At 45.1% G+C, this 24860-nt stretch overlaps 1 protein-coding gene across 1 annotated transcript in view; it reads left to right on the forward strand.

The window, feature by feature from the left end:
- Positions 1 to 24860, forward strand: part of PSTPIP2 (proline-serine-threonine phosphatase interacting protein 2) — an 87945-nt gene that overhangs the window by 58221 nt on the left and 4864 nt on the right. Inside the window, exons 7-12 of the mRNA XM_073589778.1 lie at positions 7074 to 7175; positions 14578 to 14623; positions 16235 to 16314; positions 23920 to 24018; positions 24196 to 24292; positions 24523 to 24580. Coding sequence (XP_073445879.1) covers positions 7074 to 7175; positions 14578 to 14623; positions 16235 to 16314; positions 23920 to 24018; positions 24196 to 24292; positions 24523 to 24580 — 482 coding nt within the window. The remainder of the gene's footprint in view (positions 1 to 7073; positions 7176 to 14577; positions 14624 to 16234; positions 16315 to 23919; positions 24019 to 24195; positions 24293 to 24522; positions 24581 to 24860) is intronic.

Here is a 24860-nt window from a genome sequence, read left to right on the forward strand (position 1 = left end):
CTCTCTCTCTGTTCTTTCTCTTTCCTTTCTTTCTTTCCCTTCTTTCTTTCTCTCTTTCTTTCCCTTCTTTCTTTCTCTGTTCTTTCTCTTTCTCTCTGTGTTCTTTCTTTCTCTCTCTTCTTTCTTTCCCCTCTTTCTTTCTCTCTCTGTTCTTTATTTCTCTCTCTGTTCTCTTTTTTCTTTCCCCTCTTTCTTTCTTTCTTTCTCTCGGTTCTTTCTCTCTCTCTTTTCTTTCCCCTCTTTATTTCTCTCTCTATGTTCTTTCTATCCCCTCTTTCTTTCTCTCTCTGTTCTTTCTTTCTCTCTCTCTCTGTTCTCTTTTTTTTCTTTCTCTCTGTTATTTCTTTCCCCTTTCTTTCTCTGTTCTTTCTATCTACTCTCTCTGTTCTTTCTTCCCCTCTTTCTTTCTCTCTCTGTTCTTTCTTTCTCTCTATCTGTTCTTTCTCTTTCTCTGTTCTTTCTGTCTTTCCCCTCTTTCTTTCCCTCTGTTCTTTCCCCTTTCTTTCTCTCTCTCTGTTCTTTCTATCTGTTCACTCTCTCTATTCTTTCTTTCCCCTCTTTCTTTATATCTCTGTTCTTTCTTCTTTCTCTCTCTCTGTTCTCTTTCTTTCTCTCTGTTCTTTTTTTCTGTCTCCTCTTTCTTTCTCTCTGTTCTTTTCTTTCCCCTCTTTCTTTCTCTCTCTGTTCTTTCTCTCTGTTCTCTCTCTCCATTCTTTCTTTCCCCTCTTTTTTTCTCTCTCTGTGTTCTTTCTTCTTTCTCTCTCTGTTCTTTCTTTCTCTCTCTGTTCTTACTTTCTCTCTTGCTCCCCTTTCTTTCTCTCTATTTTCTTTTTTCTCTCTTGGTTTTCTTTCTTTCTTTTCCTCAGTACCAGTCAGTATGCCCACAGTACCAGCCACTGTGCCCATAATGCCAGCCACTGTGCCCTCAGTACCAGTCAGTGTGATCAGCAGTGCTAAATGGGTGCGGTTGGGCGTGGACATGGCTGTGAAATGGGTGTGGTCAGGGGCGTGGCCTAAAATTTGCCACGTATGCCCCATCATCCCCTTCATACAGAAATATGCCCCATCATGATCGCCATCATGTAGAAATTGCCCATTCCACCACCTCCATCATTTCCTCCTCCCCATCACCCCATCATTGTCCCTCTCCCCATCACTCCCATCATCAGCCCTCTCCCCATCACTCCCATCATCGGCCCTCTCCCCATCACCCCTATCATTGGCCCTCTCCCCATCACCGCCATCATTGGCCCTCTCCCCATCATTGGCCCTCTCCCCATCACTGGCCATCTTCCCATCACTCCCATCATTGGCCCTCTCCACATCATTGACAAACACACACCACAGCGGCCACACTCACCACACACACAAACACACCAGTGGCCATACTCACCTCTCCGCGTGCCGGCAGCTTCCTCGGCTCTCACTTCCTCTCACACATTGAGAGGCGCGGCCGTGGCTAGATGACATCATCACTCAGCTCCGTGGCTGCGCCGTTCAATGTGTGAGAGGCAGGAAGCTGCAGCTCCGGATCAGTGAGGCGAGGCCGCATGCCAGCTGAGAGGGCTCTGTGTGCCCTCTCTGGTACGCGTGCCATATGTTCGCCATCACTGGGCTAGGGCCTAGACATCACAAGAGACAAGAGGCTGGGGTTTAGACATCACAGGAGACATGAGGCTGGGGCCTAGACATCATAGGAGACACAAGGCTGAGACCTAGACATCACAGGAGACATGAGGCTGGGGCCTAAACATCACAGGAGACATGAGGCTGGGGCCTAAACATCAAAGGAGACATGGGGCTTAGACATCACAGGAGACATGGTGCTGAGGCCTAGATGTCACAGGAGACATGGGGCTGGGGCCTAGATGTCACAGGAGACATGGGGCTGGGGCCTAGATGTCACAGGAGACATGGGGCTGGGGCCTAGATGTCACAGGAGACATGGGGCCTAGATGTCACAGGAGACATGGGGCTGGGGCCTAGATGTCACAGGAGACATGGGGCTGGGGCCTAGATGTCACAGGAGACATGGGGCTGGTGTTTAAGCGGCACAGGAGACATGAGGCTGGGGACTAGACCGCCCAGGAGACAGGAGGCTGGGGCATAGACAGCACAGGAGACATATGGCTGGGGAATAGATGGTGTAAGGAGGTGACATTGGATTACCGCCTTGCTCTGCTCCCCTATTTGTTCTTAATGTGTATCTGTTTGCATATGTTAGTTACAGTAATGTCGTTGTTAATACTCGGTAGTACTGCTACATGTAAAATATGTATTACCCCGCAAAGTGAATGGTACTGCCACACTCTTTTCCGTGGTACCATTTTATGTATAATGTTGTATATGCATTATGTTCCTTTAATGTAATACTGTGTAAGATGGGCAAAGTAAAGTGCACCCTTCGGACATTGGAAGGGGGCACCTTAGTGTTCTAGTTCTCATAGCTAAGGGTAAGTGTAGTTCCTTTGGGGGCCACTAGATGGGGGCATTCTAGTGTGCACGGTTAGAATAGGTTATAGCTAATTTGTAGGGGGTTAAAATAGGAGGGGCTTCCGGGTGGTAAGTCAGGAGTTTTAGGAAGTTAAGTCAGACGGGGCCAGTGTGCCCGAAGTGTCCACATGGGCTATAGGCCCCGGACGGCTAGGCAGCCACGCAATGTTAGGTAGCTGCAGCCCACGTTATCCACGGCCACTGGGCATCATCGCAGTGGGCCAGTACAGGAGAAGGAAGATGTGCGGACTCATAGTCTGTGTGGACGCCTTTACGGCGGGAGTCGGTTGGAATGAGGAGCTGAAGGAAGTTGGAGCTTCGAAGGGAACCGTACAGACGGGTCGGATGCTTTTCCAGAGGCAACCAAACCGTGTGGCTGATGATTTCGTGTCTGGGGCGAAACAGGCAGAAGGAATTGTCATCATGGTGAGGTTAGGCCAGGAAGGATCTGGGGAGCAGTCTAAGACTGTCTGGTCCGGACGTGTGCTGCACAGAAGCGTCGGCAAAGTAAGGAAAGATGAAGAAGCCAATTGTGGATGTAACGTGTGAAGTTCTAAGTAAAGAGAATGTTCAAGTTATCCTGGACTGTGTCTCTATTGCTGGGGGTCGCCTAGAAGAAGGGCCGTTGCCGCCTGGGAAGCGCCCAGGGGGACCTGAACCTGAAGATGCAGGTACGCTGAGAAGTGAAATACATTTTTCTTTGAGGTAAGGTCGGAACACAGATGATTCAGGGTCTCTGGCCATGACTACAGTCCTGGCCTCCCCTTACATTGGCACAGGACATATGGAGCTGGGACCTACACATCACAGGAGACATGGGGCTGTGGAATAGATATCACAGGAGACGCTGGGGCTGCATTCAGTAGTGAACGCTGCGTGCTCGCAGAGTAAGAAGAAATTGATGATCTGGTAGCTGTCATAATACAGCCACCAACATGAGCACTGCGGTCTCTGGGAATCTTCCCAGGGACTGGAGAAGAGATCATCACGGGGCCCATGGGCTGGAGGTTCCCCACCTCTGGCCTAAATGTATTTTATAGCCCACAGTAAGCAATTGCAGCTTTAATTTCTTTCAAAGTAAGGCAGTGCCATGATTGGTTGCAATTGGCAACAAAGACTTCAGTTCCTGCTGCCATCATCGACGAGGCAATGACGTCACCAGTAATGTCACCAGTAATGTGGGAGAAGTTACTACTAATCCAGGAGGGTCTCCTCTTTTTCTGAGAGTTTGATATTACTGACAGTTTAGCAGGTGTGATCTGCAGGCAGGGAATAAGCATGTACGCAATGAACCACAAATATTAGGTATCAGTATGTATGCCATGTACCAAATATTAGGGTAGGAGCAGTGGTTTGTGGCTCGTAGTCCGCAATGCAAAATTTCTAACAGTGCTCCTAACTATCATGGGTCTTTAACAGTATTGGTCTTCTAATACCGTGGGTACAGAAAGTATTCAGACTCCTTTAAATTTTTCACTCTTTGTTTCAGTGCAGCCATTTGGTAAATTCAAAAAAGTTCCGTTTTTTTTCTCATTAATGTACACTCTGCACCCCATCTTGAAGGAAAAAAAACAGAAATGTAGAAATTTTTGCACATTTATTAAAAAAGAAAAATTGAAATATCCTTAAAGACAAAAATGTCCAGGAAGGATGGGAAATCTTGAAAAATAAAATTCTCAAAGCACAGTTGTTAACAATTCTGAAAAGAGGGAAGAATAGGAAGCATTTAAGGAAACCAGGATGGATGAACACAGAACTTAAGCACATGCTAAAAAGGAAGAAAAAAATGTTTATAAAATGGAAAGAGGGAGGCATATCTAAAGAAGAATATAATGCTGTCTGCAGAACCTGCAGGGCACAAATCAGATTATCTAAAGGTGAAAATGAATTGAGGCTTGCAAGAGATGTCAAAAGCAATAATAAAGGATTTTGGGGATATGTCAAAAGTAAAAGAAAAGTCAAAGATGCTATAGGATTTTTACAGGATGAAAATGATGAAATGGTAAGACAGGATGTTGAGAAGGCTGAACTTTTAAATTCCTATTTTGCATCTGTTTTCTCTCAGAAAGGAAATGTAACATCAACTGTTATTCACTGTCCTATTAAGGGAATAGAAGAATCCAGGATATCTATAAACAGATAGTGAGGAAACACTTAGCTAACCTAAATGAATTCAAGTCTCCAGGTCCAGATGAATTACACCCCAGAGTACCGAAGGAGATAGCAGAAGAAATTTTTGAACCCCTCTCCATAATCTTTGAAAATTCTTGGAGAACAGGAGAAGTGCCAGAAGACTGGAGAAGAGCAAATGTTGTTCCTATCTTCAAAAAGGGGAAGAAGGTGGACCCAGGCAACTATAGGCCTGTGAGTCTGACTTCTATACCAGGAAAGATCTTTGAACAAATTATTAAACAACATGTATGTCAATACCTGGATAAGAATGAAGTGATTAAACAGAGTCAGCATGGGTTTGTAACTAATAAGTCATGTCAGACTAATTTAATTTCCTTCTATGACGGAATCACTGATTGGGTGGATCAAGGAAATGCTGTAGATATAGTATATCTTGACTTCAGCAAAGCATTTGACAAAGTCTCTCATACAATCCTTATTGAAAAAATGACTAAGTATGGAATGGACAAGGCAACTGTTAGGTGGATTCATAACTGGCTTAGTGATCGGACCCAAAGAGTGGTCGTAAATGGCTGCACATCCAGTTGGAAGAATGTCTCAAGTGGGGTACCACAGGGCTCTGTCCTGGGCCCTGTATTGTTCAACATCTTTATCAACGATTTAGATGAAGGAATTGAGGGTAAACTGAATAAATTTGCTGATGACACAAAGCTAGGAGGGATAGCTAATACTAGAGAAGAGAGAGAGGATTCAAAAAGATATAAATAAACTGGAGAAGTGGGCAGCAACTAACAGAATGGTTTTTAACAGGGAGAAATGCAAAGTACTACATCTGGGCAATAAAAATGAAAAAAGCATATATAGAATGGGAGGAATAGGGCTAAGTGACAGCACATGTGAAAAAGACTTGGGTATACTAATAGATCACAGACTGAATATGAGTCAACAGTGTGATGCAGCAGCAAAAAAGGCAAATGCAATTCTAGGATGTATTAACAGAAGCATACAGTCTAGATCACGTGAAGTAATTATTTCCCTCTACTCCTCTTTGGTCAGACCTCATCTGGAATATTGTGTCCAATTTTGGGCACCACATTTTAAAAAAGACATCAACAAACTGGAGCAAGTTCAGAAAAGAGCGACCAGAATGGTGACCGGTCTGCAAACCCTGTCTTATGAGGAAAGGTTGCAGGATTTGGGAATGTTTAGTTTGCAAAAGAGAAGACTGAGAGGAGACTTAATAGCTGTCTACAAATATCTAAAGGGCTGTCACATTGTAGAAGGATCAACTTTATTCTCATTTGCACAAGGAAAGACTAGAAGCAATGGGATGAAGCTGAATGGGAGGAGACACAGATTAGATATTAGAAAAAACTTTTTGACAGTTAGAGTGATCAATGAGTGGAACAGGCTGCCACGAGAAGTGGTGAGTTCTCCTTCAATGGAAGTCTTCAAACAGAGGCTGGACAGACATCTAACTGGGATGATTTAGCGAATCCTGCTTTGAGCAGGGGGTTGGACCAGATGGCCCAGGAGGTCCCTTCCAACTCTACGATTCTATGATTCTATGATTCTATGATTCTATCACATGGTCATAAGTATTCTGACCCTTTGCTCAGACACTCATATTTAAAGCACATGCTGTCCATTTCCTTGTGATCCTCCTTGAGATGGTTCTACTTCTTCATTGGAGTCCAGTTGTGTTTAATTAAACTGATAGGACTTGATTTGTAAAGGCGCACACCTGTCTATATAAGACCTCACAGCTCACAGTGCATGTCAGACCAAAAGGGAATCATGAGGTCAAAGGAACTGGCCAAGGTGCTCAGAGACAGAATTGTGGAAGGCACACACCTGTCTATATAAGACCTCACAGCCCACAGTGCATGTCAGACCAAATGAGAATCATGAGGTCAAAGGAACTGGCCAAGGTGCTCAGAGACAGAATTGTGGAAGGCACACACCTGTCTATATAAGACCTCACAGCCCACAGTGCATGTCAGACCAAATTATACCCCTGGGTATCAGTATATACACAATGTACCTAACATTAGGGTACGAGTATGTGCACAATGTACTTAACAATACGGCATGAGTATGTACACAATGAACCCCATATTCATTTGTTGCACACATGCTCATATGATATTTGTTTTTTGTTTTTTTTCGTACTCTAATATTATGCTTGTTGTATACTAATTTGCACCCTAGAATAAGAGTATTTACCCAAGGAACCGATTATTAGTGTATGAATATTTATGCAATGAACCTACCCTTTAAATTCTATATTCCTCCTTGCAGCAGTCTAGAGCACGAGTACGTTATGGTCAGTGCCACCTTTTTCCTCTACACCAGGTTCCATCAACCTCAGCCCCTCATCCCCACCCCCCAGCGGTGTCAGTGGAAGATGTAAAGTGATCTCTCCCTTTCGGTGTTTTTCCCATCAGAGTAAGAAGGCCTATGAGCAGAGGTGTCGTGAGAAGGACGAGGCGGAGATGAGCGTCTCTCGCTGCAACAAGAACAACATGAATCAAAAGCAACAAGACAAGGTATTGTAAGGCGCACCGAGGCGCGGGCGAATGTTGGAACCATAGTGCGTGAATCGTTGAGCATTTTTGTCGTTTACGCACTGTAGTATTTTTGTCCAAGCCTTTGAAGGGCCATAAATGACAGCGCGGCCGTACAAGGGCTTGTTTTTTTGCTGTATGCTGACATCATTCATTTTGCCATACAACGTACTGAAAAAGAGAAAAAAAAAGGGTGGTGCGGTGGAAAAGCCCCACACTTTTATTTAAGGAGGTGGTGGGAATGCGGCTGCTTTTTTAAAAAAATGTTGTTTACATCATTCATTGAATGGTAATAACGAGCTGGTAATAGGATTCTCCACTCTGGGTCAGTATGATCACGGAGATACCGAACAGTGCTCTTTTATTATTATTATTATTATTATTAATAATATTATTTTAGTGCAAAAAACTAATTGGTCTAGGTCTTAATTTTTTGACCCATTCAATTTTTGTCGATGAAACTTTGCAAATTCTTATTTTTCGTGTGCCGAGCTGTAATTTTTAGCGGTTCCATTTAGGGGTACTTACGAAGTTTTGTTTGCTTTTTATTGCATTTTTTGTGGCAGTGGGGGTTTCGATTTTTTTTCTGTAAAGGGTTAACTTATATTTTAACTATGGCAATTTCATGTTTTTCATAGATTGGATTTTTATAGACGAGGAAAATACCAAGTTTACCTTTTTAGTTTCTTATTTTTTAAATATCAAAAAGGAGGCAATTGGGATCTTTATGGGTTTTTTTTAATAAATATTTCGAATGAAACTTTTTTATCTTGACTGTACACTATTTTTTTATTTTAAAATAGTGTAAAAAAAAAAAAAAATAAAAAAAAATAATAGCAGGGGTATATCTACCAATAGCGAGATGTGTATTTTATAGCAGATTGGTACGGACCAGTTTAACTAAAACTTAACTTTTAATCAACCTTTAAAAACATATATCAACAAAAAGTGCCATACAAAGTGCTCGTGCTGAAGTGATTAAAAATTGTTCAATGCCGCCTGAAATCACCCATGTAGGACAATGGGGCACTCGTTATATCATTTTATACCTTATTTACAACAGCCTCTAAGTGTTGCGTACGTATCGGGCCTCAGTCCCTAAACCCAGATATAATGAAGAATAGCCTATAGCCCCACATATGAATTGTCCTTTTATGGTTATTGCTGTTTTCTAGGCTCTAATACAGTCCGTATAGGACATTAGTATACAAAAAAGTGAGCCACTGTACATATATCGAACACCCTCAGAAAGAAAATGTATAGAGTCTCCTTTAGATTACTGACCACAAATCTCCTTTCTAGTGTATGAATAGATCATGTACTTATCTCAGATATCGTTGCTTTCCATGGCGATACCCGAATACTGCTCACAGCTAGGGGGCTCCACATGTCAGCGAATCGCTGGGTAGCTCGATTCCCTCTGTATATCTTCCAACGCGTTTCATCTACCACAAATTCATCAGGGGAGTAGTGGCATTTAGTCCGGTGGCATTGCGCGCCATATCGCGCTCTCATTATCTTTTATATACATTCAGAAGTCCCGCGGTCTATCCCTATTTCCGGACGCCGGGGCTGGCACTTCCGGTTTTCATCTTACTCAGGCCCCTAGACTCCTCTCCTGCCCCACTTCCTGGGCATGTCTAAGGGACGAAAACGTCACATCCGGTGACGCGTATTGACCAGATCATGTGCCCCACTTCCTGGGTTCGTCTGAGTATCGGTAGCGTCACATCCGGTATAGACAGCGATGTAAACACATCGCGTTCATGTGACTCGCCCGTGCCCATAGCAACCAGACGCTGTTGTGCATATCTATATAGCGTTAGGCATCTCGTTCTATAGAGTGGGGCTCGGGCTGGAAAAATTATACATCTATTCCCATTTAGATATAACCAATATCGGTGGCTTAGAGACGTGTATAATTACAAAAAATCAGCAAAACCATTTTCTATTTTTTGCTGATAAACCCAAACAAGGGACATTTTCAGTGCATTCCTGAATCCAAAAAATTTTTTACACCATATTCAAAATACAAAACGTATGATTAAACTTTCCAGAGGAAAAAATATCTACCAGATTATAATAGTAAATAGTCAATTGGTTAATAGGTGTTGCATGGTATATACTGGGCACCACGGACCTTTTTGGGAAGGATAGAGAAGGGTGCTCACTAGAACTTACCCTATTATACCCTCTCTATATGTCACCTACCTAACGCGGAGGTTGGCACCCTAATTCCTGCGCAAGTGGCGCCCCCACTCAACGGCGGCTCTCCCTATACTTTGATGGCCCTATTAAAGTACTCCCTACAAGAAGGAAGAATAGGTGAGAAGTTCATTAAGTCCCTTGGGATGTACTGTTCGTAGTGAGAAGATCCAGAAAGTTTCTCTCTGAAGGATTCGCTTATCCCAGTCTCCTCCTCTTTGATTTTTTGGGTCTTTTTCAATGCCTATGAAACTGACAGCCTTAACATCCCTGTTGTGGGCCTGGTTGATGTGATTCGCCACTGGTGTGTCTCGTTTGTTTATGATGTCCCTGTGGTGCTCTCCCACTCTCACTCTGAGCTCTCTCACTCTCACTCTGAGCTCTCTCTTGGTTTTACCAACATATTCTAAACTGCATCTACAGGTAATCTTATACACAACTCCAACCGATCTGCAATTGATAAACTGTTGTATAGGAAAAGTTCTTCTTGTGACACTACTACGAAAAATAGTGTCCTGTGTAATTGATGCACAATATTTGCAGTTGCCACACTTATAACACCCTTTGGGTTGGGTACCCAGCCAGGTAGGCCTAGTATTAGTGTTTAAGGAAAAATGGCTACGGACTAGTCTATCCTTGATGGAACGACCTTTTCTGAACGTAATTTGTGGGGTACCAGGTAAAATCCCTAGAAGGTCTTGATCCATGAGGAGAATTGGCCAATGCCGTTTCATAATTTCCCTCAAGTCATTGGATCCATTAGAGTATTTTGTTATAAATCTGATCGTTCCTTCGTCTGTGTTTTTCTGTTTTGGGATTAATAGCTCTTTTCTATCTCTGACTGCAGTGGTCTTAAATGCCTCCTTGAGGATATCATCCGGATATCCACGCTCCAAAAACCGAGATCTCAAATCATCGGCTTGTTCCCTGAAATCTCTGTGATTAGAGCAGTTCCTTTTCATTCGTAGGTACTGCCCCTTTGGGATGCCTCTTCTGAGTGGGGCTGGGTGACTAGAATCCCATCTCAGCAGAGAATTTGAGGAGGTGGGTTTTCTAAAGGTTTTAGTTATTAACCGGCCATTCTCTCCTCTTTCAATGCTGATGTCTAGAAATGATAATTTATGTCTATCAGCCTCAAAGGTGAATTGAAGGCCCAGATCATTCTTATTCAATCCTCTTACAAAATTACCAAACCCCTCCTTGTCTCCTTTCCAAATTATGAACACATTGTCGATGTAGCGGAGCCAGAGCACAATACTGTCCTCCGCCACATCCATGTGCTCTCCAAATACGATGTTTTCCTCCCACCAACCCAGGAGCAAGTTTGCATACGATGGCGCACATGGGCTACCCATCGCAGTGCCCCTGAGCTGGTGGAAGTACTCTCCATTGAATAAGAAAAAGTTCCTGGTGAGACAAGATTCAAGGGCCTTGATGACAAACTGATTATGTTCAGAATACTGGATACCCCTAGTTTTTAGATAGTAGTCCGCAGCCATTAGACCTTTTGTGTGAGGGATGGATGAATATAAAGCCTCTACATCGATTGAACCCAGTATCATATTGGTGTCCAAGTCAATGTTGTCAAGTTTCACTAAAAGGTCCGTGGTGTCCCGTATGTATGAACTTAGGGAAATGACAAATGGTCTTAGGATTTGGTCTACGTATAATCCTAGATTTTGTGTTAGACTCCCGATCCCAGAGACGATGAGTCTTCCCTTTAGAGGGACCAGACCCTTATGCACTTTTGGTAAAGCATAAAAGGTTGCGACAACTGGATGCATTGGTGTCAAAAATTCTCTCTCATTTTTATCAATGCAATACGGGAGTCTAACACAAAATCTAGGATTATACGTAGACCAAATCCTAAGACCATTTGTCATTTCCCTAAGTTCATACATCCGGGACACCACGGACCTTTTAGTGAAACTTGACAACATTGACTTGGACACCAATATGATACTGGGTTCAATCGATGTAGAGGCTTTATATTCATCCATCCCTCACACAAAAGGTCTAATGGCTACGGACTACTATCTAAAAACTAGGGGTATCCAGTATTCTGAACATAATCAGTTTGTCATCAAGGCCCTTGAATTTTGTCTCACCAGGAACTTTTTCCTATTCAATGGAGAGTACTTCCACCAGCTCAGGGGCACTGCGATGGGTAGCCCATGTGCGCCATCGTATGCAAACTTGCTCCTGGGTTGGTGGGAGGAAAACATCGTATTTGGAGAGCACATGGATGTGGCGGAGGACAGTATTGTGCTCTGGCTCCGCTACATCGATGATGTGTTCATAATTTGGAAAGGAGACAAGGAGGGGTTTGGTAATTTTGTAAGAGGATTGAATAAGAATGATCTGGGCCTTCAATTCACCTTTGAGGCTGATAGACATAAATTATCATTTCTAGACATCAGCATTGAAAGAGGAGAGAATGGCCGGTTAATAACTAAAACCTTTAGAAAACCCACCTCCTCAAATTCTCTGCTGAGATGGGATTCTAGTCACCCAGCCCCACTCAGAAGAGGCATCCCAAAGGGGCAGTACCTACGAATGAAAAGGAACTGCTCTAATCACAGAGATTTCAGGGAACAAGCCGATGATTTGAGATCTCGGTTTTTGGAGCGTGGATATCCGGATGATATCCTCAAGGAGGCATTTAAGACCACTGCAGTCAGAGATAGAAAAGAGCTATTAATCCCAAAACAGAAAAACACAGACGAAGGAACGATCAGATTTATAACAAAATACTCTAATGGATCCAATGACTTGAGGGAAATTATGAAACGGCATTGGCCAATTCTCCTCATGGATCAAGACCTTCTAGGGATTTTACCTGGTACCCCACAAATTACGTTCAGAAAAGGTCGTTCCATCAAGGATAGACTAGTCCGTAGCCATTTTTCCTTAAACACTAATACTAGGCCTACCTGGCTGGGTACCCAACCCAAAGGGTGTTATAAGTGTGGCAACTGCAAATATTGTGCATCAATTACACAGGACACTATTTTTCGTAGTAGTGTCACAAGAAGAACTTTTCCTATACAACAGTTTATCAATTGCAGATCGGTTGGAGTTGTGTATAAGATTACCTGTAGATGCAGTTTAGAATATGTTGGTAAAACCAAGAGAGAGCTCAGAGTGAGAGTGAGAGAGCTCAGAGTGAGAGTGGGAGAGCACCACAGGGACATCATAAACAAACGAGACACACCAGTGGCGAATCACATCAACCAGGCCCACAACGGGGATGTTAAGGCTGTCAGTTTCATAGGCATTGAAAAAGACCCAAAAAATCAAAGGGGAGGAGACTGGGATAAGCGAATCCTTCAGAGAGAAACTTTCTGGATCTTCTCACTACGAACAGTACATCCCAAGGGACTTAATGAACTTCTCACCTATTCTTCCTTCTTGTAGGGAGTACTTTAATAGGGCCATCAAAGTATAGGGAGAGCCGCCGTTGAGTGGGGGCGCCACTTGCGCAGGAATTAGGGTGCCAACCTCCGCGTTAGGTAGGTGACATATAGAGAGGGTATAATAGGGTAAGTTCTAGTGAGCACCCTTCTCTATCCTTCCCAAAAAGGTCCGTGGTGCCCAGTATATACCATGCAACACCTATTAACCAATTGACTATTTACTATTATAATCTGGTAGATATTTTTTCCTCTGGAAAGTTTAATCATACGTTTTGTATTTTGAATATGGTGTAAAAAAATTTTTGGATTCAGGAATGCACTGAAAATGTCCCTTGTTTGGGTTTATCAGTAAAAAATAGAAAATGGTTTTGCTGATTTTTTGTAATTATACACGTCTCTAAGCCACCGATATTGGTTATATCTAAATGGGAATAGATGTATAATTTTTCCAGCCCGAGCCCCACTCTATAGAACGAGATGCCTAACGCTATATAGATATGCACAACAGCGTCTGGTTGCTATGGGCACGGGCGAGTCACATGAACGCGATGTGTTTACATCGCTGTCTATACCGGATGTGACGCTACCGATACTCAGACGAACCCAGGAAGTGGGGCACATGATCTGGTCAATACGCGTCACCGGATGTGACGTTTTCGTCCCTTAGACATGCCCAGGAAGTGGGGCAGGAGAGGAATCTAGGGGCCTGAGTAAGATGAAAACCGGAAGTGCCAGCCCCGGCGTCCGGAAATAGGGATAGACCGCGGGACTTCTGAATGTATATAAAAGATAATGAGAGCGCGATATGGCGCGCAATGCCACCGGACTAAATGCCACTACTCCCCTGATGAATTTGTGGTAGATGAAACGCGTTGGAAGATATACAGAGGGAATCGAGCTACCCAGCGATTCGCTGACATGTGGAGCCCCCTAGCTGTGAGCAGTATTCGGGTATCACCATGGAAAGCAACGATATCTGAGATAAGTACATGATCTATTCATACACTAGAAAGGAGATTTGTGGTCAGTAATCTAAAGGAGACTCTATACATTTTCTTTCTGAGGGTGTTCGATATATGTACAGTGGCTCACTTTTTTGTATACTAATGTCCTATACGGACTGTATTAGAGCCTAGAAAACAGCAATAACCATAAAAGGACAATTCATATGTGGGGCTATAGGCTATTCTTCATTATATCTGGGTTTAGGGACTGAGGCCCGATACGTACGCAACACTTAGAGGCTGTTGTAAATAAGGTATAAAATGATATAACGAGTGCCCCATTGTCCTACATGGGTGATTTCAGGCGGCATTGAACAATTTTTAATCACTTCAGCACGAGCACTTTGTATGGCACTTTTTGTTGATATATGTTTTTAAAGGTTGATTAAAAGTTAAGTTTTAGTTAAACTGGTCCGTACCAATCTGCTATAAAATACACATCTCGCTATTGGTAGATATACCCCTGCTATTATTTTTTTTTATTTTTATTTTTTTTTACACTATTTTTTTAGTCTTCAAAGGGAACATGAACCCAGGATTGATAGCTTATACCATACACGTCAATGCTTCAGTATTGCAATATATCGTGTAAATCGTAGTGTCATCTGAAGCCAGCCTGGAGCAGCAAGGGGTTAATGTCATCCAGCTTTTAGAGACTAAAATCTGCAGTGGCAAAAGAAAAAAAAGTAGGACCCTTCTTATTTCTAGGATTTGCCTGTAGACCTGTGTTATAAACTTGTTTCTTGTTATCTTATATAGATTTATGCAAAACTGGCTCATTCAAAGGTGACAGCAGAAGATGCCGGTAAGCCATTATTATACGCATACGATAGTTGTGTTTGGAGTCTCTCCTTACCTAGATGTGCCGCGCTGAGGAGTTGTAGTGTTCTGTAGGCCTCACAACAGAACAGTCATCAGATTTGACATTGCAAACTGCAGACATTATTACATTTTTCTCTTAGACCTGATGTAGCTGGTATACTAACTGTGAAAAACCATAGGCTGCTCAGTGTCCTTCCTCCATGCTGCTGAATCTTCTCTCACCTAGCCTGATTGACAGCTCCTCAGTGTTCTTTTTTCATGCTGCTTAATATCCTCCCACCTGGTTTGATTGACATCTCTCATTGCACCTAGCCTGTTTGGCAGCTCCTCAGTGGTCTGCCTTCTTATCGCAAAATCTCCACCCACCTAGTCCTATTAATAATGCTTCAGTGTCCCTCCTTCCTACTGCTGCTGATTCTCCTCCTAGTCTGAATTATAGCTCCTCCCTACTGATGAATCTCCACCCAGGTAGCCTTATTGACAGCTTCTTAATGTTCCTCTTTCATGCTGCTTAATGTCGTCCCACCTTACTTGATTGGCAGCTCCACAGTGTTGCTCCTCCCTGCTGCCGAGTCTTCACCCACATCGTCTGATTTACAACTCCTCAGTGTCCCTCCTCCCTACTGCTGTTGAATCTACGCCCATCTAGTCTGATTAATAGCTCCTCCCTACTGATGAATCTCCACCCAGGTAGCCTTATTGACATCTTCTTAATGTTCCTCTTTCATGCTGCTTAATATCCTCCCACCTGACTTGATTGGCAGCTCCTCAGTGTTGCTCCTCCCTGCTGCCGAGTCTTCACCCACATCGTCTGATTTACAACTCCTCAGTGTCCCTCCTCCCTACTGCTGTTGAATCTACGCCCATCTAGTCTGATTAATAGCTCCTCCCTACTGACGAATCTCCACCCAGTTAGCCTTATTGACAGCTTCTCAATGTCCCTCCTCCCTGCTGTAGAAATCTCACAATGCACAAAACAAGCTGCAGTGGTCAGTCAGGCTCAGTGGGTGGAAATTGATTAGCTACCAGTCAGCTCTTTTGCTCTTTAATTTGACTTATAAAATTATCATCTTAATATCAGGATTAAGGAGACATACAGATAGGGATTTCGAAATTAAGTACACCAGTCTCATCAGGCCCAAAGTATATTTAATAATGTTTGCAGTTTGCAATGCAAAATATGATGCTTGGGAGCTACAAGTGGGTGCAGGGGTTGCAGTCGCACACAGGTCCTGAAGCAAAAGGGGGCACAAAGGTGGCTTTGCCCCGTATGAGAAGATTAATGCTATTGAAGACAGTGATCTTTAGGGGCCCTTTAGGTGTTACATTGAGATCGCTTCTCTCGAGCCCAATGCACATTCTGTACCTAGGTCCCTACCTGCCATTTATGGAACTGGTTTCTATTGGCGCAGAAGGTCTTTTGAGCCTCCATAGGCCTCAGCGCCAGTGATACCGCTGCACTCTATAATAATGACCCTGACCCCAGCAGAGCCAGGCTTTCATTCTTATACTTTCTACATGTATGCAAGTCTGTCTGGCCTTTTAGCCAATCATGGGATTGATCATAAAGACTCTTTACCTTAATTTATTATAGATAAAACATACCAGCAAAATGTTATTCAGCTGGACAGAGTACGGGAAGACTGGCAGAAGGAGCACATTATGGCTTGTATGGTAATGTACTTTCATTGATAGTTCTGACGTACACACCGCAAGAACATGTTCACACATGGGGTGTTATGCCTGTGTAGTAAGTCACTCAGGAATAAAAGGTTATACACGTAAAAAAAAATGCAAATGACCCTGCCGGTTCTTATACAGACTAGATATCCTGACTCCGCTGTGCGTGCCTGTGGGTACAGAGATAGCACTAACCACTGACTAGGAGACGTCATGCCCGCCATGTCTGTTATGCCGCATGACCCCTGGAGCAGTGTGCACGCGCACCGAACTATCATGCCCGCCATGTCTGGTATGCCACATGACTCCTGGAGCAGTGTGCACGTGCACTGAACTATCATGCCCGTTATGTCTTATGCTGCAAGATCCCTGGAAGCAGTGTGCACACGCACTTAGTGACTTCTGTGCTGCAAGATGCCTGGAGCAGTGTGCACACGTGCCTCATCTCATGGCTGCCTGCCACTGCGCATGTGTGTTTTACCTCATGGCTATACGCCGTTGCTGTGTGACCAACCGTCTCTGCTCTGCCTGCAGCAATCCTCTCTGTGTTCCTGGTGCCCCTTATCATGTGACCTTCTCTATGGTCCAGCCCAGTCTGATCTAGCAATGCTCTCTATGATCCTGGAGGATCTGAACCGGAAGTCCTCTCCGGGTCCTGACCCGGAAGTGCAGGTGCTAATGCCCTATATCAGACCGCCCCTTCCTATGGTCGGGGCCTGAGTATCGTGTTGCTTCCCTGCATGGCTGCTTGGTCTGCTTGGTCGCTCTCTGTATTCTGTGCCCCTGCACTCTGCCCTGTAGTGCGTCTCTGCACACACTCTGTGCTTGTACTCTGCCTCTTGTCCCATGCCATGTCTTGTGTTGTCTCTCGTGCCGTGTTTTGTCCTTGTTATGCTTTGACTTGTTGTACTTTCTATGTTCTCTGCCTTTGCCTGTTTTCGCCATGTCTTGTCCTTGCCATGCTTTGACTTGAAGTACTTCCTATGTTTTCTGCCTTTGCCTGTTTTCGCCATGTCTTGTCCTTGCTATGCTTTGCCTTGTAGTACTTCCTTTGTTCTCTGCCTTGCCTGTTTCGCCATGTCTGGCCTTTGCTATTCTGAGCCTTGTAGTACTTCCACGTTCTCTGTCTCTGCCTGGTTTTCCGTACTCTGTCTTATGGTGCTCTCTTGCACATTCCATGTCTAGTCTCCAGGTTCTGCCTTTACCCGGCTCTGGGCTTCGGCCTACGCTCCGCTGCTAGACTCTGTCCTATCGTGCTCTCTAACACATTTCATGGCTAGTCTCAAGGTTCTCCCTTGACCCGGCTCTGGGCTTCGGCCTACGCTCCGCTGCTAGTCCTTTACTCTCTCTGACCCCGCTCTGTGCTTCTGCCTACGTTCCGCTCCTTGTTCCGTACCTTGTCTAGCTTTGCCTTGTTTCTTGCCTTGCCTTGTTTCTTCGTGTGCCCTTTGCATGCGCTTGGCCTTCCTAGCCTCCTGTCTGTGCCTCAGCCGTGCCCGCCCTAGCCGTGCCCGCCTGCTTGTGCCTCAGCCGTGCTCGTCGGCCAGTGACAGCTGTGTCACCTGTTATGCCTCAGCTGGGTTCGCCTCAGTCTTGCCCGTCTGTCTGTGCCTCAGCCCGACCAGCTAGCGAGTGCCCCAGCTGTGCTCTCTGTGCTTCCTTGCACACACGCTGTCTCTGCACTGTGCTTTGCGTGCTTCTCTAATAGCACGCGCAGGCCCTAGCCTGCCCCTTGGCATACCTCCCCATGCTTCTGTAAAAGTACGCGCAGGTCTTGCCATGTACCCTGTCATGCCCTCTTGCACGCACAGGCCCTAGCCTATACCCTGTCATGCCCTCTTGCACACACAGGCCCTAGCTTGTACCCTGTCGTGCTCTCTTGCACCACAGGCCCCAGCCTGTACCCTGGCGTGCCTCCGAGCATGCGCAGGCCCTTGCCTTAGCCTGAACCCTTGCGTGTCTCTTAGCACACACCCTGACTTGAACCTGACCCTGGCGTGTCCCTCGGTACGCGCAGGACCTTGCCTCGAACCCTAACCCTGGCGAGTCCCTCGGCACGCGCAGGACCTTGCCTTGAACCCTGACCCTGGCGTGTCCCTCGGCACGCGCAGGACCTTGCCTTGGATCTTGAACCCTGGCGTGTCCCTACACAGGCACCATGTCTTGTACTTTGAACTTTGAACCCTGGCGTGTCCCCTACACACGCACCGTGTTTTGTACTTTGAACCTGGCGTGTCCCCTACACACGCACCTTGCCTTGCACCTTGCCCTGGACCCTGGTGTGCCCCTAGCACGCACCCTGCCTGGAACCTTGCCTTGGACCTTGGTGTGTTCCCTAATACGCACCATGTCTGGAGATCTGTCGTGCCTCCTTGCCTGAACCCTGGTTTGCCTGCCGGATACCCGGAACCTGCCGATCGCTGCCAGAGATTGTAAGCCTGATGACTGCGGCCTGATGTCCGGAGCTGATGTCTGCAGCCTGATGCCCTGATCCTGTCGATTGTTGCCAGCTGTCCGGAGTCCGATGCCATTGAGCCCTTGCCTGTACCCAGGCATGCCACCAGGCATGTACCATGCCATGGACCTTGGCGTGCCCTCGCACGCACCTTGCTGTGCTTTCCTGTTATCACGTCTTGCACCTGATGTAACCCTGAGTTTGCCTTAATGAAGATACCTTGAATTCATGTCTTGTCATGTCTTGTTTCCTGCATGTCCTTTGTCGTCAGACACTCGTACTTAGTGTCTACCTGAGCCGGCCGTCTGGTTCCAGCAGTCATGGTGGCTCACCCCCTTGGCCTTGCCCCTGACACTCCCTGTATAGGGGGTGGTTCCTCACAAGGTTAGCTCGCCCTAGATGGGTGGGTGCCACGACCCAGAGGGTCCACTCTAAAGAAAACGACTCAGCGTAAGCTGACTTCGTCACAGGAGATGGTAACTCTGACATAACTACCTAAAAAGGCTGTTGAATTGCTTCATGTACCTCCTAAAGAACCGGAGGGCAGAGCAGAGTGTGAATTACCTACAAGAGGAGAAGTGTGCTGAACAAAGGAAAGATTCCAGAGTGAGTAAAGGAAATAATGAAATACCAAACAAAGAATAAAGCAAGTACTGCTAAATATACTGCCTACTTACTAAAGATAAACAAAAGTGAGGTGCAAAGTATAGGAAAGAAACAGCAAGGTGAAAATCCTTAGCTCAAAGCTCACAGACTGGCTCTAAACATCAAAACAATGTCAGTGTCATGGTCACGTGTGTCTGGACGCAGATGTTTCCGCAAGGCGAACCCATGTGACACACGTGACCCTGGATACACCGCCTCCAGTGGGGCGCATTTAAATAATAAAACGTGCCGGTAGATACGCCGCCTCCACCTGGCGAATTTAGGTATTACAAGTTATACAATAATTCTGGAAACCCCGCCTCCAGTAAGGCGAATTTAAATAATAAAGGGGGAACCTGGGATACTTTAACAATGGTGGGCCCTGCGATAGGGAATGGGGGACGTGGAGACCTCCTAAGCTCCCCTGAGCCAGTGTCCCTGCACTCCTTACATTCCCTATACAGGCTCCGCACCTGTCGCCGCACGCGTACCTTAACGCCCTTGCTCACCCTGACCCTAAACCCTCACTAGGGAATGGGTCGGTGCGGAGACTAATCCCACCACTGCACTAATAACACACATGAGGAAAGAGACAATACAGGGGAAACACCACTTAGCTTTGCTCTGTTGCGTGCGCTCCTAGCAACAGAGCCCACCACCTGCGTGCGTCTTCTCCTCCACCCGGATCCATCACCATAACAGGATCCTTCACCTTAGTGCAGCCTTGGAGCAGAGTCCACCACCAGTTACAGCTGCTTAGTAACAGAGTCCCAAGGATGAGTTCAGCTTCTGACACGAAGTCAAGCATGCTTGAGTCCAGCTCAGCAGCCAAGTCCCACATGGTGAGTGCCACTCTCCATAGTCGCCACTCCACCAGTCCATGCAGACACTTCCCGCTGACACCATCACTGCGACCCCACCACGCCATGCCAGCCCTTCGTCCAGACACCATAGCTGACACTCTTCCCCCCTGGCTAAGCTGCACAGGACTCCTCTCCAGCTCCATCCTTCCACCAGGCTCTCAAACTCAGAGTGAAACCAATCTCACAATATCACAGGCAGTGATTGCACACCCCTACCACACCTTTATAGGGTGTCACACCTGATACATAATTACGTGCACAAAAACCTAAAGTGCAATACCACTAACCACCACCGGGGACAGTCAAGACACCTTGGAACTTTCCAAAGTAAAAAAAGTTCACCCAGTGCAATTTAAAACTGTCAGATCATGACAGTCAGAATATCTAAATCAATCTATCACCAGCAGGAAATGTCCTCTGGGGGACAAAATATAAAGCTGCACCCAAAAGGTGATAGGTGGACAAATAAAAACACGTGTGATAAGCTAGACAGACTGCAGCTAGAAAACAGAGCTCAAACACCCAGAGAAAAGGTGTGTCTCGGCAGAAAGAAGCTGACCACAAAACACAAGTTCAAGGGATCAAATCCAGGAGCATGACATGGGGGTCTTATGAAATTTGTTGCATATTCTGCAGAAACAAATCTCAGTGCAAATTTGAGAACTTGCAGCCAATTTACCCATGGACTCATAGGCTTATATTTCATAGGTACAAAGGATGGGGCATATTTAAATCTATAACAAATTATATTACACCTGCGCTGGCTGACTATATCCCGTGGTGACACCTGAATGAGTCATGAACAAGTACTTACTTCCTATGAACTGTGGGGCTGCGGGTGGATCCAGCGTGCGCCACGTGTGGAGGTGAATGTACCACGGTGTAACAGGAGATTTGACAAAATTGACAAAGAAAATGTGGCTCTAATGTGTATGACAACCTTGGAACATTTGTCCAATCTCAGACATTTATGGTATAGGGACCTTCTCCTGTCTTTAGAAAAAGGTTGTATCTTGCCCTGAACGACTTGTTCAGAGGTGGCTATGCATGCGTAGCTTGCTTCATTCACTTATATAGGAGTGTGCTTGTCAAATGTTTGGGTTTTTGTATTCCCATAAGATTGAATGGCGAAAACTGCACGTGCGTGACCACCGCTCCATTCCTGGAGACCCCTTTTTCAAGAGATACTTGTCCCAGAGCTGGGACCCACACCTACCAGACAATTTGTTAGCACTCCTAGAAAACGTTTGTACACTTTTTTCAAAAGACTTTGCATTAAAAAAATATATAAATAATAAAAAATAATTTATTCCAACTTCCAAATGATAAAAAAGTCCCGTTACCGTACCACAATTACAAAAAAATTCTCCCCAAACAATGTAAAAAAAAAAATTTTGATCGCCACTAAATTTTTTATGTTATGTCACTGTGTGAAAATACACTACTCAAAAAAATAAAGGGAACACTAAAATACCACATCCTAGATATCTCTGAATGAAATATTCCAGTTGCAAATTTTTATTCATTGCATAGTGGAATGTGTTCAGAATAATAAAACATAACAATTATCAATGTAAATCAAAATGAATATCCCATGGAGGTCTGGATTTGGAATGATACTCAAAATCAAAGTGGAAAATCAAATTACAGGCTGATCCAACTTCAGTAGAAATGCCTCATGACAAGGAAAATATGCTCAGTAGTGTGTGTGGCCTCCACGTGTCTGTATGACCTCCCTACTGTACAATGTCTGGGCATGCTCCTGATGAGGCCGTGGATGGTCTCCTGAGGGATCTCCTCCCAGACCTGGACTAAAGCATCCGCCAATACCTGGACAGTCTGTGGTACAACGTGACGGTGGATGGAGCGAGACATGATGTCCCAGATGTGCTCAATAGAATTCAGGTCTGGGGAACGGGCGGGCCAGTTCATAGCTTCAATGCCTTCATCTTGCAGAAACTGCTGACATACTCCAGCCACATCAGGTCTGGCATTGTCCTGCATTAGGAGGAACCCAGGGCCAACCGCCCCAGATTATGGTCTCACAAGGGGTCTGAGGATCTCTTCTCGGCACCTTATGGCAGTCAGGCTACCTCTGGCGAGCACATGGGAGGGCTGTGCGGCCCTCCAAAGAAATGCCACCCCACACCATTACTGACCCACTGCCAAACCGGACATGCTGAACGATGTTGCAGGCAGCAGATCGCTCTCCACGGCGTCTCCAGACTCTATCACGTCTATCACATGTGCTCAGTGTGAACCTGCCGTGAAGCGCACATGGCGTCAGTGGTGAGTTTGCCAATCCTGGTGTTCTGTGGAAAAAGCCAAGGGTCCTTCACGGTGTTGGGCTGTGAGCACAACCCCCATCTGTGGACGTCGGGCCCTCAGACCATCCTCATGGAGTCGGTTTCTAACCATTTGTGCAGACACATGCACATTTGTGGCCTGCTGGAGGTCATTTTGCAGGGCTCTATCAGTGCTCCTTGCACAAAGGCGGAGGTAGCTGTCCTGCTGCTGGGTTTTTGGTCTCCTACAGCCCCCACCACAGCTCCTGGTATACTGGCCTATCTCCTGTTAGCGCCTCCAGCCTCTGGACACTACTCTGACAGACACAGCAAACCTTCTTGCCACAGCTCGCATTGATGTGCCATCCTGGATGAGCTGAACTACCTGAGCCACTTGTGTGGGTTGTAGAGTCCATCTCATGCTACCACGAGTGTGAAAGCACAATCAACATTCAAAAGTGACCAAAACATCAGCCAGAAAGCATTGGTAGTGAGATGTAGTCTGTGGTCCTCACCTGCAGAACCACTCCGTTATTGAGGGTGTCTTGATAATTGTCAATAATTTCCATCTGTTGCCTATTCCACTTGCACAACAGCGTGTGAAATTGATTGTCAATCAGTGTTGCTTCCTAAGTGGACAGTTTGATTTCACAGAAGATTGAATTACTTGGAGTTATAGTCTGTTGTTTAAGTGTTCCCTTTATTTTTTTGAGCAGTGTAGATTAGATAGATACATACCCTAATAAAGATGCCATTTTTTCATGTAAAAAAAATCATACCAAGAAGAATCATTTCAGAACTTTTTCTACCTTTTATGTTACCCATAATCTGTACAGATTCATAAAAAATATAAACTGAAATCATGTTGAGGGAGGAAATAAAAATGAACTAAATGAGGAATGAGCGAACATGCTGGGATAAGGTGTTATCTGAGCATGCTCGGGTGCTATTAGAGTGTCTTCGGTGTGCTCAAATAATATGTTCCAGTCCCCAGAGCTGCATGTCTTCATGGCTGTTCATCAGCAGCAACACATGCAGGGATTTCCTAACAAACAGGAAATCCCTACATGTATCGAACAGCCACGAGACATGCAGCCATGGGGACTGGAACATATTATTCGAGCACGCAGAACACACTCGGTTATCACACAAGTATGCTCAGAAAACACCTTATCCCAGCACGTTCGCCCATCACTAGTAAGCAGCTTACAACACAGCATAGGGATCTCATTAGTGAACGTTATCAGTCGGAGGATCCATTTTTCTTACAAGGCATTAGATAGATATTCGATTTGTATTGATGGTTGTGTTCTGCATATGGTGATGGTGATTTATCCATCTTGGTTTCTAGTTCTTTGAGAATCAGGAGTGGGAAAGAATAAACTATTACAGGAACGCAGTGTGGACACACGTCAATCAGCTGTCTCAGGAGTGTGTCACCACCGATGGGGTAAGTCTATAATGTGGATATGCGATTTACAAGGCTACTCTCTCGTGATTTCTCTAGAGAGACATTAACTTCTATAGATGCACGAAACAGCAAATGCATTGGCTGAGGGAAGGAAAGTAACTGTGGTGATATGCGAATTCTTCTTCACCTCCTCACATGCGGATCTTTTCCATCTAGATGTGTGAAGAAGTCCGGAGAGCACTGGAAGGCTGCAACATTGAGAAAGATATAGAACACTTTACAGAAGGCCACAAAACAGGAGATAAACCTCCAGGTGCGTCTCTAAAGAGCCGTTATAGGGGTTGCCACGTGGAAAAAAAACCCTAGATCGTGCATGAAAATAATATAGGCTACTTGGTTAACGTAATTTTGATTAAAAAAAATGCAAAAACCATCCCACCACGTCACGGTGACCTAAATTGGGTTATATTTATCACAGAATTAGTAGCGAACCACAAGTACAAGCCAGCAGCACAGCTTTAAATGCTTTTGTTTTTTTTTTAGCTTCCATTCAGTATGAGAACTTCTATAATGGCCCCAGGAGCACAACACCGGTGATAAGGTGAGCCCCACGCTGCACCCTGTGTGATATTATCTTGTGTGTTACTGAATGTGAAGTGTCCTGTATCCCAGATGTCAGCATTTCATTGTCCTGTACCCAAGTGTCAGCATTTCATTGTCCTGTACCCCAAGTGTCAGCATTTCATTGTCCTGTACCCCAACTGTCAGTGTCATTGTCCTGGGTTCCCAGTATCAGTGTCATTGTCCTGTGCTCCCAGTGTCAGTGTCATTGTCCTGTACCCCAAGTGTCAGCATTTCATTGTCCTGTGCTCCCAGTGTCA

Source organism: Dendrobates tinctorius, unplaced genomic scaffold (assembly GCF_039654945.1).
Source record: "Dendrobates tinctorius isolate UK_male_01 unplaced genomic scaffold, ASM3965494v1 ptg000113l, whole genome shotgun sequence".
Taxonomy (NCBI): domain Eukaryota; kingdom Metazoa; phylum Chordata; class Amphibia; order Anura; family Dendrobatidae; genus Dendrobates; species Dendrobates tinctorius.